The 14095-nt window shown below is 47.2% G+C and overlaps 1 protein-coding gene across 1 annotated transcript in view; it reads left to right on the top strand.

Moving 5' to 3' along the window:
- Positions 1–14095, top strand: part of FKBP8 (FKBP prolyl isomerase 8) — a 114409-nt gene that overhangs the window by 33849 nt on the left and 66465 nt on the right. The window contains exons 5-7 of the mRNA XM_086947019.1: positions 104–321; positions 10370–10542; positions 12681–12758. Of these exons, the coding sequence (XP_086803145.1) occupies positions 104–321; positions 10370–10542; positions 12681–12758 (469 nt within the window). The remainder of the gene's footprint in view (positions 1–103; positions 322–10369; positions 10543–12680; positions 12759–14095) is intronic.

Below are 14095 nucleotides of genomic sequence, written 5' to 3'. Positions count from 1 at the left end.
GAGTGGGCCCTGTTAATGGACGTTGACGCATTATGCTCTGTTCAGCTGATCTTCAGTTGTGTCTTCTTGACAGTATGTATTTCTTTTGTGTGTGTTTCACTAGTAGCCAACTCATTCCTCCAGATGCAAGTCTGCACCTTGAAGTCAAGTTATTGGATGTAAAGGATGGCCCTGATCTGGAGACTCTGGTTGGAAAAGAGAAGGTCGAACTGGCCAATCGGAAACGAGAGCGGGGAAACTTCTACTACCAACAAGGAGATTATGTTCTTGCAGTCAACTCGTACGATATAGCGCTACGGATTATTCGCTCAAGCTCTAAAGGTCAGCAAAGCTCATTAAGGTTAATTTGCATATGTTGATTTGATCGATGCTTAGTGACTACTACCCAGTTCTTGGTGCTCAGCAGATGACTTTGAAAGATCTCAAATGTGTGCTCCATTGATACTGTTCTCAAAACAAACAAGGCAAACTAGTGGTTTGTCTGATCATTTGTGCTTTCATCCTCTCACTCTGTTGAATGTGGCTTCAGCTGACCTAAGCAGTTGATTGTGGATCCAAAGCCCAGGTTAGGGTGCACTGTGAACTAGTGATTGACCCAACTCATCCTTGTTCTTAGTTGAGATAAATACTGAAATAGGTTCTAAGAGAAGGAGACCGTAGTTTCGGCAGCCCACTGCAAATGTTTCTTCTTCAGCCTTTTTTATCTGTCCTCACCTGCAGAAAGTAGCCCATTTTGGAACCGATGAACAGAAACAAGAAGCATTTCATGGAAACTAATCACTGGGTCTATATAATTTGTTTGCGCTTGGCAATTTTAGGGAGTCAAACCTTTTGATCACCAGAAAGGAAACCGAAACTTTTAGAAAGAGCAGAGGACATGGAATTTCTAGGCAAGGATTCCCAAGTAGATAAAATTGGGTTCCATTACAAGTTTATTATTAATTGGTTAGTCAAGGGCTGGATTATTGTATCCAGTGCTACAGTCACTATAAGGAAGATGTTGAAAGAAAAAAAGGGGATCCAGTGTTGACCTGTTGGACGGTCTATGCTAGGTATGTTATGATAAGAGGTGCACGTACATCAATCCAAGTCATATTGAACCGAGGAGAGCAACAGATGGAGAAGGGGTTCTGTTTTCCTTGTCGTTTAAGTATACATAGTGATACGTGTGACTAGGATAAAGGTGGGTAGTGCTGTTTGCTATGGAGTGCTGTTAAATGTGTGAAGAAAGACTAACTTTGGACTACGGGAAGTGCTGATTGTGTGCAGTAAGGGCTGTCTATAATGATTTCATGTGGCCTGTGTTCTAGGCCTGACCAGGAACTGTCTAAGTTTATGGAACATATGGAGCGAGCTGCATTTTAATCGTGTGCTTTATTTTAAATTTTGTCGTGCTGCTGGTAACGCGCTATAGAGCTGCTAGAGCTTATTAAATTGTGCTGCCTACCTTAGGTGTCGTTTTTTTTAGGCCGGGGAACAGTCAGGCTCACTCGCACTGTAAATTGGATTCCACCCGCATTCGGCGGGATATAGCTAGCTTAGCGGGTCCGACCGCCATCTTGGGTGGGGTTGAAGGCTGGGAGCACTTCGGGCGCCATCTTGCTTAGGGCAAGGGACGCAGGAGGCGGACTCCCGCTCGGTCCAATATCATAAAAGGATGGACGAGCAAGGGCGCAGCGTTCGCGCGCGACGTAGGCGCGCCAGAGGTAAGCCCGTTTGCGCAACGGGCGCGCATAGGGTCGCTCCCTCTATCCCCCCGCACTCTCCACGCCTAGCCTATTCTCGGGCTGAACTACTTGAACTCAGACCGAGCCAGGCGCTCTCGAATCAGAAGGCTAGTGTCTTATCTAAGCCTAACTCCCTCTCTTGTGGGTTGCTTAACGTTCGGTCGCTTTGTAAGCACCATACAGAGATCGCTTTCCTCATCGAGTCTTCGGGGCTCGATGCTTTGTTCCTTACGGAAACCTGGACTCGGGAGGACTGCTTGGTTGAACTGGGCTTGGCCTGCCCCCCATGTTTTAAAATCATTCACACCCCTCGGGTGAAGAACAGGGGTGGTGGAATTGGCGTCATTTATAGAGAAACGCTGGGTCTCTTCCAACTTAAAATTAGAGAGGTTTCGGGCTTTGAGCTGATGGGGTTCTCTTTTAAAGATCTTGAGAGAACACTGTTCACGGGCGTTTTGTGCTATCGCCCGCCGGGCTCTGCACCCTCCCTGTCAGATTTCATTGACCTGATATATGACCTCTCTAATACCCACTCCAAGCTGCTGGTCTTAGGGGACTTCAACCTGTGGCCGGGTGGCCCGCTGGACAGTGCGTTTACGACACTTTGTCAAGCTTTCAGCGACATTCAGCTGCAACAACTGGTCCGGTCCGCTACTCACAGGTGAGGTCATGCCTTGGACCTGGTCTTCGCAGCCGTACAACTAGTAGTGGTCAATGATATCCTATGTCAATACTGGACTGACCACTCACTGGTTGCCTTCTCTCTCTGTCTGGGGGAGTACTCCTCGGGGGAGGCCGGCGCCAGACAGGCTAAATTGGGCAGACACTGGTCTCGACTTCTAAACTCATCGCTGCTGCCTACCTTACTACCAGATAATTTCTGTCTGAGTAATTCGGCGGTGGAAAGTTATATCACCTTGTGCCGGTCCATCTCGAATACCTTGGACACGGTTGCGCCTCTCCGTAAGTCTCGAGGTAGATTGAACCGGGCTTGTCCCTGGTATACGGAGGAGCTGCGGCAGCTGAAGTTGAGCTGCAAACGTGCCGAGAGAGCCTGGAGGAAGCAGTACTCGGACCCAGCGAGGGCTTCCTTCAGGCTGGCACTGCAAGAATACAAGGTGCAGATCAGGCTGGCTAAGGCGGCTTTTCTGGAAACCACCTTAAACCAGGCGCCCAACAAGTCACAAGCCCTGTTTAAAATCGTTAGGGACTTGACCCACTCTGTGTGCGCGGCCAACACTGTCCCTGCGTCACAGGCCTTGTGTGACTCCCTGGCGAGTGCCTTCGAGGAGAAGATCGTTAAGATCATGGAAGGCTTAAAAAACCCAGTGCCTCCTGCTCTCGGTTTGGGAGCTCCGGGCAGCCTGTCCAGTCGACCCCGCCCGAATGTCTCTGACTTCGGCTTGGGAGCTCCGGACGGGTCACCCAGTCGACCCCAGCCGAGTGGCCCAGTCCTTAGCTTGGGAGCTCCGGACACTCCTTCCAGTCGACCCTTGCTCAGTGGACATGCCCTCAGTTTGGAAGCTTCGGACGTCGTGGCCGGTCAAACCCGGCTGAGTAGGCTTGCCTCTAGCCAGGCAGCCCGGGCAGCCCCGGACACTTCGCCCAGTCGACTCCAGCTGAGTGGTCATGCCTCCAGCTTGGGAGCTCCGGAAGCTGTGTCCAGTCGACCCCAACTAAGACGCTTCCCCACTCCCTACTTTGAGGAGTTTTGCAGCCTGGCACGAACGGTGTCATCGGGTTCTCCGCTTGACCCATTGCCACCCAAATTCTGGAAGACATTTCAGGCGGAACTCTTCCAGCCTCTGTACTCCATCTGCCTCCAGTCTTTGGACTCGGCAACGGTTCCCGAGTGCTGGAAGCTGGCAGTCGTGTCACCACTGCTTAAGAAACCGACTCTGGACCCCGCCTGTCTTTCCAACTACAGGCCGATCTCTTTGCTCCCTTTTCCTATTAAGATCGTGGAAAAGTTGGTGACCCGCTCCCTTTTGGGCTTCTTGGAAGAAATCGGGTGGTTCGATGAGGCACAGTTTGGTTTCCGTCCAGCGCATGGGACAGAATCCGCGCTGGTAACCGTACTTGACAATCTTCGTTCGCGTGTCGATAGTGGTCGGGCAGCCTTTCTGGTGCTGCTCGACATGTCGCCCGCGTTCGATACGGTTTGCCATCGGACCCTCATCAGGAGGCTGGAGGAGTGCGGGGTCACAGAGGGGGCAAGAGACTGGCTGGTATCCTACCTCAACAACCGGCAGCAGATGGTCGCGCTTCCTCCTTTCCGATCGGAGTTGCGGAAAGTAGGGCAGGGGGTTCCACAGGGCTCGGCCATCAGCCCTATACTTTTCAATCTTTACCTCCGCCCTCTGGTCCAGCTTATAAAATCTTTTGTTATCTCGGCTTTCAATTATGCTGATGATACCCAGCTGGTCTTCTCCCTGGAAGGAAATAATGCGGTCCCGCTGGAGACATTCCATCGCTGCATGGCAGCTACAACGGATTGGCTTCGGGCCAATTCCTTGCAATTCAACAGCACAAAGACCGAGGTGCTCCACTGCTCCATGGACCGGATTCCTCGGGTACTTCCGGAGAACTTTTGGCCATCTACTTTCCCCGAGACAGTGTCGGCCGCGGAGTCAGCTCGTAACTTGGGGGTGATTTTCGGCCCAAATTTACAGCTGGACATGCATGTTAATAAGACCATCTCCATGTGCATGATGCTGTTACGCATGCTGCGTAAAGTCTTGCCCCTTATTATTATTATTATTATTATGTTTCTTATATAGCGCCAGAATCGACCCCCGAAGGGGTATCTCCGCGCTTGCCTTGGGAACCCGTTCTGGCTTTTCCCTGTGAGATAGCCCCTACAAGGCATCCCCAAGGTGAAAGCCAGGCATCCCGCCGCGGGGGGCCGTTGTGGAGATTAAGCAAGCTTAATGCCCAGAGTTGCAGAGTGTGAACCCATGATTAGGTCAGGCACCGAAGCGAGAATTATCGAGTCCAAGGACATTTGAGCTCAAGACCCTGCAGCGTTGGGAATCGAATCCTGGTCCCGGGTCTGACCTCTGCTTCAGGGTCTGCCTGCTCTAACCAGTGAGCCACACTTCTCCACTTCTCCCTGAGCAGGCCAGGCCGGAAGTAGTGCGCAGGACCATACTGAGTCGTTTAGACTACTGCAACGCGCTGCTTCTGGGGGCCCCAAAAAATCTGCTGGGGAAGTTACAACAGGGTGCAGAACATGGCCGCTAAGCTGGCTCTCTCTCGCCCTAACCTTAGCTCCTCCACCTTAGCCTTAAGGGACCTACACTGGTTGCCGGTGCACTTGCGTGTATTGTATAAAGCGGCGTGCCTAGTGTTTAAGGCGGTACATCGACAGGGCCCAGTGCCACTGCAGAATATGTTCGCTTGGTACTCTGCCTCGCGGTCCCTTCACTCTTCTTTGGCACAATTGCTTGTGGTTCCGAGGTTCCAGAGAGTAAGGATGGGTGGCCGCTCGTTTAGTGTCGCAGCGGCCAAACTCTGGAACTCCCTGCCACTCCCTTTGAGAAGTCAAAGGGACTACTTCCCATTTAGGAAAAGCCCTAAAAACGCATCTCTTCCCTAGGGATGTCTGAGCAGTGGAAGTGTTGTTGACCGGATCTCAAGCGCCAGGATGACCTTGGGGCGACAGGACCGCGCTATATAAGTACACCTACTACTACTACTACTACTACCGAGACATGGGTAAACATCCATGTCTCTCTGGTGCTAAGATTTTGTGGTCTTTAGCTGTGGAGGAGAATAATGTAGAGTGGCAGCAGGGTAGTGCAGTGTGCCGTCTGTGAGGAAAAATGTGTAGCACCGAGACCCCTGCCCAAGTGGCGCTGGGGTTTCGAATTCTTGAGCTGCCGTAGGAAAATGATGTTATATTGGGGAAGGAAATATGTCCGGTTCTCTGCATTGTCACTGTGGTGGGGGAAGATGCAAGACTGCTTACTTGGTGCTGTGAGTTCAGGTTCTTTGGCTGCTTGGGGAGAATGGTATGTTGTGTTACAGTGGTTGACAAAGTGAGAGCTGTACAGTAGTGTGTCCATGGAAGGGCGAGGGTGGGGGTAGGATTGTAGGCATCCCTGTAGGAGGGGCACAGGAACATTTCAATGTGTGAATAGGTAAGATGAGCAAGTGACTGAATTCATGAATGAGCATAGTATAATATAATACAGGCTCAAACTATAAATTAATTCTGAACAGATTCTCCAGTTGCAATTACCCATCTTGCTGGAGTTAGAATTTGTATTTTTAGTACAAGGACTCTCCTCTGGGAATTTCTTTTTTGATATGTGCAATCTATATTGGCTCCCAAGAAGTACAGGGCCATTCCCTAAATCTAGTTTGGAATGATAGGATCCGAATCAGACAATTGAAGTGCTATATTAATGGGCATTAGTGATTGTGTACCTCAGTACTTTGTATCAACATAGGTTTACCTAATTGGTTATGGTTGTTAGAGAGTCAATAAATACTTTATTGTAGGAAGTGTTCAGGGCTCCATTTAAAATCCAAAGTGCTCTATTAGTGGTAGTGTGGGTGAGCAGCCTTAGGCCTAACACAGAGGAGTGTAAGACATGTATTGCACACACATGATCAATAATAGACACACGACTCAAGAAGGAGAACATGACCAATTTGGTAAAAAGTTTACTTTGTGTATTTTAAGACCCAGTTCTTCGTAATAAGGTGTAAGTACGCTTCTAATGAAAAATACTTTTCACTTTCAAAAATTGACTCTTAAAAAGGTTTCCACACTGTCCAGTGTTATCCTATGGGGTAAACAGTATCGCTGGCAAACAGGTGGGTATCGAACTTACAATTTCAGTCTACAAAGCCAATAGTCAGCAAGGGCCAGGAGTCCGATGAGTATCAACACGACACCACCAGCCTCACAGGGGGGCCAGGTGCAGAGGTCCTAATCGGAGTTCGACCCATTGCTTTACAATGGAGCAAGGGAGACAGGGGTGCATGGAGTCACAGTTCTTGCAGGTAAGTAAATAGGTTGCAGGGGCCAAGCTTTGGGAGTTAGGTTAAGCACAGTGGGGGCACAATGCAGCACCAAGCATACACCACCAGTGGTACAGGGGCAGCCAGATGCAGGGTGCAAATTTGACATCAGGTACCCAATGCTTTTCAATGAGGAGTCTTTGGTCGGCAAAGGGGCTGCAGGTTTGACACAGGAGGTCGCAGGAGGAAGGCTACTGACAGCAGAGGTAAGTTGGGATGTAGGGGGTTGTAGGGGCACTGTCGGTTCAGGTCAACAAAGTCCAGGGGCTTCAGGTGCAGGGTGCCTTTCGATGTCTGAGTCTTCCTATCGGAGCCAGTCACGGTCGAGGGGAGTCTCTGGATTCACACTGCAAGGCCGTCATGGAGGGCAGGAGGGGTCAGCCAATGCTGGGCACGAGGTCGGGATCGCCAGGGAGACTTCACTGCACAGGTGAGCCACTCGGGCCGTAGCCGTCGGGTGCAGAGGGGCAGGAGACACGGATCCGCCTGGATTAGGAGTCCTTGGTATCGGTTTCTTCTGGACTAGTCTGCTGTCCTTGGGAGATTGGAGGCTTTATTGAAGGCAACAGTGAAGGGCGGGTGCCTATGGAGTGGAAGAAAGCGGTGATGAACCCTATGCGAAAGAATGCAGCACATCCGTGGACAGACCTTTCCAACCTCCGACCCATCTCCCTCCTGCCATACCTTAGCAAGATGACGAGAAACATGTGAATACCCACCTGTCTAAATACATTGAGGCAGCGGGGGGTCTAGACTATTCTCAATCAGGGTTTAGACCCAATCACACCACCGAATCCGCCCTCCTCTCAGTGACTGATACCATCAGGATGGCGCTGGATGGGGGGGTGGGGGGGCTCGATGATTCTGGTGCTGTTAGATTTGTCTGCTGCCTTTGACACGGTATCACATGAGATTCTTCTCGGCCGCCTGCGGGAGGTGGGCATAGGAGGCGTGGCTCTGTCCTGGTTGGAGAGTTTTCTCTCAGACCGCTCACAAGGAGTCAGACTGGGCTCCCTTCCTTCCATCTCAAGGGAGCTCACCAAGGGAGTGCCACAAGGCTCATGCCTAAGCCCTACACTTTTTAACGTGTATGTGGCCCCCTTGGCTGACATTGTGAGAGAATATGGGTTCACCCCGGTATCGTACGCTGACGACACCCAGCTTTTGTTCCCCTTTCAGTCCCTCACGCCCGCAATAAAAAAAATCTTTTGCGGATGGTATGAGAGCCGTATCAGACTGGACGGCCACAAATTGCCTCCAGTGCAACGTAGGCAAAACAGAGGTGATGTTATTCGGGGAGGCCCTCCTTCTGTGGTCTCCAGAATGGTGGCCCCTGGACCGTGGGCCAGTACCAAGTCCAAAACAGACGGTGAAGAATCTTGGTGTGCGACTATATCAGGCACTATTGCTCAAAGAGCATGCCAGTCAAGTTGCCGGATCCTGCTTTCATACCATTGGACTCTTGCGGCGTGTCTTTCCATTTTTGCCTGACTCTCATAGAAAAACTCTTGTCCAGACCCTTGTAGTCAGTAGGCTGGTCTACTGTAACGGCCTGCTCATCTCGGCCAATGAGGAACAACTTAATAGATTACAAGTGGTCCAGAATACTGCGGCGAGACTGGTTCTCAACGCTTTGCCCAGGACTCCCTCACGTCCCCTTCTGGACAAACTCCACTGGCTGCCTGTCCGGCAGCGTGTGAAATTCAAAATCTGCTGCACCATACACAAATGTCTTTTTGGCTCTGGCCCTAAATATCTTATTGACAAGTTCATTCCCTACAGCCCTGGACGCTCCCTGCGTTCCAGTAATCAACAGCTGCTCCAGGTCCCTAGGATTAGGAGGATTAGGCAGGGAGGCTGAGCTCTCTCTTACAAAGGTCCCATTCTCTGGAACTCACTTCCACTCACCCTAAAACAAAATTCCAACTTCCAATCTTTCAGGAAGCTTCTTAAAACTTACCTATATTCGACCTCCTAACTGCTAGACACCTCTCAGCTTATAAACCATTTGAACACCTGTAGCAAAGCGCAAGCGCGGAGATACTCCTTCGGGGGTCGAGTCCTGCGCTATACAAGAATATAAATAAATAAACCGTCCTCTAGGGGTTTTGGAGGTCATTGTTGTACAAGATGGGTCGCAGGGTCGTCAAATCTGGAGACAGACCAGTAAGGTTTGGGCCAAGGCAGCTGTCTTCTGGCCTCTGCTGCAGGGTGTCTTCTTTCTTCCTATGTTGTCGCAGATCTGCTTTCTAGCTGTGGGAAGCCACCTAAATACTAAATTATACCTCTACCCAGGATGTGCATTGTTTCTGACCCAGAGATCAGAGGCTCTCCATCCACAGGTACTGAAACATGTCTGTGTGTGGAAGGCTGCCTAAAACCAGTCGGTGCCCACACCAGGGTTGGTAGATTTTCAGGGGCACCTCTGAGGTGCCCTTTGAGTACATGTTTTAATTAATCTCACACTGGTATCGGTGTGGATTTATTACAAGGATTTGTTTGGTACCAAACACTCCTGGGTTCAGTGAAGCCATCATGGTGCTGTGGAACTAGAGTTGTCAACTTCCCAGCCCATGTCCTCTGTATTCCCTGGCACTTAAAATATTAGGGAATAGTTCCCTAGTATTGTAGGGACATTTGCGGTCATGCAGATATACCCACCCCTGGGATACAGTGCACCCTGCCCTAGGGCTGGTAAGGCCTGCTAGAGGGGTGACTTACCTATATCATAGGCAGTGCTAGCTGGCATGGCACACATGCCATCTCGACTTGGTCATTCTTTCACGTCACAGAGGCATGCCAGCTGCAGGGACAGTGGCATGGTCCTAGTGAGTGTCTCCCAGGGGACCTCTTCAGCTTCCAGGCCCTAGGTACCCAGTGTACCACTTAATAGGATCTTACAGGGGGGGGGGGGGGGGCAGAAGTACCGATTGTGGACATGTTTTTAGTGAAAGAACACTTGAACTGGGACCCTGAAGAGTAGGGACCCAGTACTTTACAGTCAAAGTTGCATCAAAAGGTGGAGGAGTACTGCAACAGAACCCTATGTTCTCACATGTTTTTAAATATTTTACCCATTATTGAAGCTCGTCTGTATCTATATTTCAGCTAAGTGGGAGGAGGAATGACTTCAGTAAGTAAAACAAAAAAGAAACCATAAACTTTGGTTGGACATGTTTATGACTTTTTAGGCCAATATCTTGTTTAGGTTTTAATCGTTGCTCAGGTCTGTGAAATATGGCAACAGTTGATACAAATTCCTATACTTAAAAATCCATCATGGAGAGAAAGACATACAGAAGAAGTAGATACTAAAAAAGGAGACATTTTGCAGCAGTACTGAGGTGTAGTGCCCGGTCAGGGTCCGCGCATCCTCCAAATACTGAAGCTTGTTGTTCACATCCGCCTACTGCACAAGCCTATTCTTCAGTTCCTTGATTTGCTGATGGATAACATGTTAGGATTGTGTATACACTGCCTTAGATGTCAGTTCTTCTGAATTCACTTGAGTGGAAGAAAAGACAGGACAGAGAGATGTCTGTGCTGCACCAGTATGCCCGGTAGAAGAAGTGATTTAGTAAAATAATACCTGTGTTCTCTGTTATCCGCAGTTGATTTCACCCCTGAGGAAGAAGCAGAGTTGTTGGATGTGAAGGTGAAATGTCTGAATAATCTGGCAGCATCCCAGCTGAAATTGGACCACTTTGAGGCAGCCTTGAAGTCATGTAACTTGGTGCTGGAGCAGCAGCCCGACAATGTCAAAGCTCTCTTCAGGAAAGGAAAGGTATGTGCATGCTTCAGTCTTGGTACTAGTTGTGTGCTTTCACAGCTGCAGTTCGTTTAAGAATTCTCTTGTCCACACAAGCCCTCTATTTAGAAATCAGTGCAAAAACATCAATGGAAAACTCAAAGATTCCTACAATTTAGACGAAAATAAAAAACACTTTGTAGCGTGTTGTTGGTGACTGTTTTTTTGCTTCACTCCAAAATCTTCCTTCTTAGGAAGTCCTCCTCTTTATGCATCATTTACCCAGTGCTCTTTTCTCACCTTTTCTTAGCATTTGTTTTTATACGTTTCTTTATTTTGGATGACTTGGGGGTCAGGGGGTTTAACATGGAGCAGGAGTTGTTCACAGGTCCTGGTTTTTCCCAAGGCAGAGAACTGCACGAAAAAACTTTTAATTATAGAATATCCAAACTGACACCAGGTCCAGTTTCTTTAGTTTTTGAACTTTGTCTGTTTTCCAGGCTAAAGGTTCTTGTAGTTTCAATAAAGCTGTGATCGAGGAGTGGCCAAAAAGAAGAATGGCAGCCCAAATTCTCCTCTTTTTATCTTTGCCCTCCTTATATAAACTTCAGACTCCTCAGTCTCATTGAGGCTTCTTTTATTCACACCCCTCCTATGATTTGTTTACGATGTTCAGTTGACTATTGCTGTTTGGAGGGCAAGGTTGGGAAGAGCACATTCCCGAGAATTAGCCAGGTCTTCTCTAAAGTTAGGGAGGTTCCGGCACTGGCTTGGTTGATGCATAGAAAATGGAAGAATGTCCATAGGTTTCTCCTAGCAGTAGTTCAAATAGCATCAGCCCTCCAAATACTGCCTTGGTGAGTGGCGATTACAGAACCTGCTGAATGTCTGTGGATGTCTGATCGTGACGAAACCATACGAGACGTCAACTAATGAGGAATCTCTGGGGAAACTGGAAGGGCTAAGCAGCAGTGTGTGGAATCTGGTTGAGTGAAGAAGCTCATGGGGAAGTGGTGGGAGAGCGGTACAGTAGTGACCCTCCAACAATAGTGTAAAAAAAAAACCTGCAAATAATGGGAGCTCCTAAGGCAGGGATTTGAAATATCAATGTAGAAAAACCAGAGGCAACTCTAATGATATCAAACACTAATTTATAAAAAGCGCATTCAACAGAAAAAGAGGGCATGTGAGGAAGTTACATAGAGGGTGTGGCAAACAACATTCTTGTTATTATTTAATTTTAAATCAGTTATACTTATATAGTACCCAGAAATTATTAAAAAACATTTTTGAACTAAAGCCTTCAGCATAGGTATCAGAAATTTACAGCACTCATTTATTACATTCATATCCTCATTCATTCAATCAAACATACCCACTCCAAATGCAGCAGAGTACATTGAGTATGACTAAGACTTCTAGTTGCCCGTTTTAACAGATTTTTTTTACAGATAAATACAGACCGAAAACAATGTGTTTCCTGCCATTATTCATTTTTAGAAGCGGAAAAATACTGAGAATGTTGCTTGTTGTGAGAGTCTCTCCACTCTGTCCTTCATGAGTTCTTTAAAACTGTACACGTGTCACTTAACAACCCCTGAAAAATCTTCAACTATCACTGTACCTCAACTGAATGTTTCGAGGTCTAGAGAATTCTATTTGTGCTATATTTATCATTCGAAAACGCTACCAATTTAATCATAACTCGGTTAAAAATAATACCCGGAATACAAAAGAGCATATTTAGCTTTTTTTAGGTTTAAGAGTATAGAAAAGGACTGGGATGACTTTTGAATATTTGGTTTGCGTGGTAAGGGAACGTGGCAGAAAAATGTTCTTAGTCTTAGGGAAATTGGTCCGAATCATTCAAAATAAATTAAGGGTGGCAAGGAAGATTGGAGAAGGCCAGAATAGATCAAATTGAATGGCGGGAATAGAGGAACAAGTGCAGAACCTGATAGTTAGTAGACGTGAACAAATTTAAACCTGGTACAACAGGATCCAACTAGAACTTCATAGCAAGCTAACGTCGGGCACTGTTAACACAATAGGAGATAATGTCTGAATTATATTGGTGATGGCCATGCTGTCTTCTTAATAGTCTCAAGATAGACTCTTCATCTCATTTGTGAATAAAACATTTTTCTTTACGGTTTCATTATTTGGATTCACAGGTTTTAGCGCAACAAGGCGATTACAGTGATGCTATCCCAATTTTAAAGAGCGCTTTGAAGATGGAGCCTACAAACAAGGTATGCTGTTACTGATCTATGATGTTCCCATTTATGCAGCTTTTTGCTGCCCTAAGACCAGAACAAATGTAAGCACTGAGTGGCAGCTACTGCTCTTTTATTTGCGCGTTGCTCTTTCATGGCTAGGGTGCATATCATTTTGTAGCACTTTGATCCTCTCCTCTCTACCTTCATTTAAAAATCTAATATATGTAACTGTGAGAAAAATCACTTGCTCATAGCTACAGTGACTTTTGTAGTTGGAATTGCTGCATACATGGATTCGTTCTGCTGATTCTGATGGGAAGGGAGAGGTTTTTCTTTGGGTTTTTTTCTCTTGAGTTTCTCCTCCATCTGTTGTCGTCATTGGCTTGTTTTCTCCAGTATTGGATCTTTCATAGATTCACAAGCTTGAATAATTATATGTTGTCGAAGTGGGAGTCCTACAGTACCATAATAAAGCAGTATGTTTTATTAACATAGGCTGTAATGCCAATAAACAATCACTTTAATAGCCTATCTATGTCCTTTTAAAAAAAGGATTAAACTTTAGCCAATCAGGCGATCGCACCCTGTAGAACACTGCCAAGAGAGGCAGATTCCCTCAGGTTTTCTGCTGCATGTCGTGTGAAGAGATTCTCGCTGAGCTCTGCTCCGTTTCTTCAGCTATTACTTCTTTTTGAATCTACCAAGATTATATTTTCTGTTTAATTTGTTTGACCCTGGCACGAGTATGTCAGAGTAGCAAAAACAAGGTAAAGGACTACAAAATAGGTCTAACTTAACTCCTGATGAGAAGGACACTGCGGATTCTTTTACTTCACAGGAGAGGTCAAAGCAGAGGGCTTGCAAGCGTCTCCAGAGATGCGCAGAAAAACCATAAAAAAGACTTACTATGAGTCTTCATAAGGCACTTCTCTGAGGGAAAGAAAATGGGGAAAAAACTTTCTCAGAGGCAATATCAGAAACTACAACTCCCTCTTCAGCCTCGAAATCCTCATAACCTGACAACGAGTCTCCTACGGCAAAACTACTGTAAAAAATCATTGTTGACAGCAATTACGATGACAGTATTGACTAGGCCTCGTGTACGGCAGCCTTGTCTAAGGCGGCCTTGTCTACCGCAGCCTCCTCTAAGACTGCATTGTCTACGATGGACTTGACTAACTAGTCTACAATGGGCTCGACTGTCTAGTCTACGCTGGCCTCCTCCATGAAAGTTGTCTGTGACTATAACAACAAAGATAGTATTTTGGGGTTCGAGGGAATTTAATTTATAGACCTATTAAGAGCAGTTTCCCCCTTATAGCAATATAAATAACAATATATCTCTTCGGGTCTTTACGGTGCACTAGGAT

This window comes from Lissotriton vulgaris, chromosome 12 (assembly GCF_964263255.1).
Source record: "Lissotriton vulgaris chromosome 12, aLisVul1.2, whole genome shotgun sequence".
NCBI lineage: Eukaryota > Metazoa > Chordata > Amphibia > Caudata > Salamandridae > Lissotriton > Lissotriton vulgaris.
This window is presented reverse-complemented; position numbering and strand designations above follow the sequence as displayed.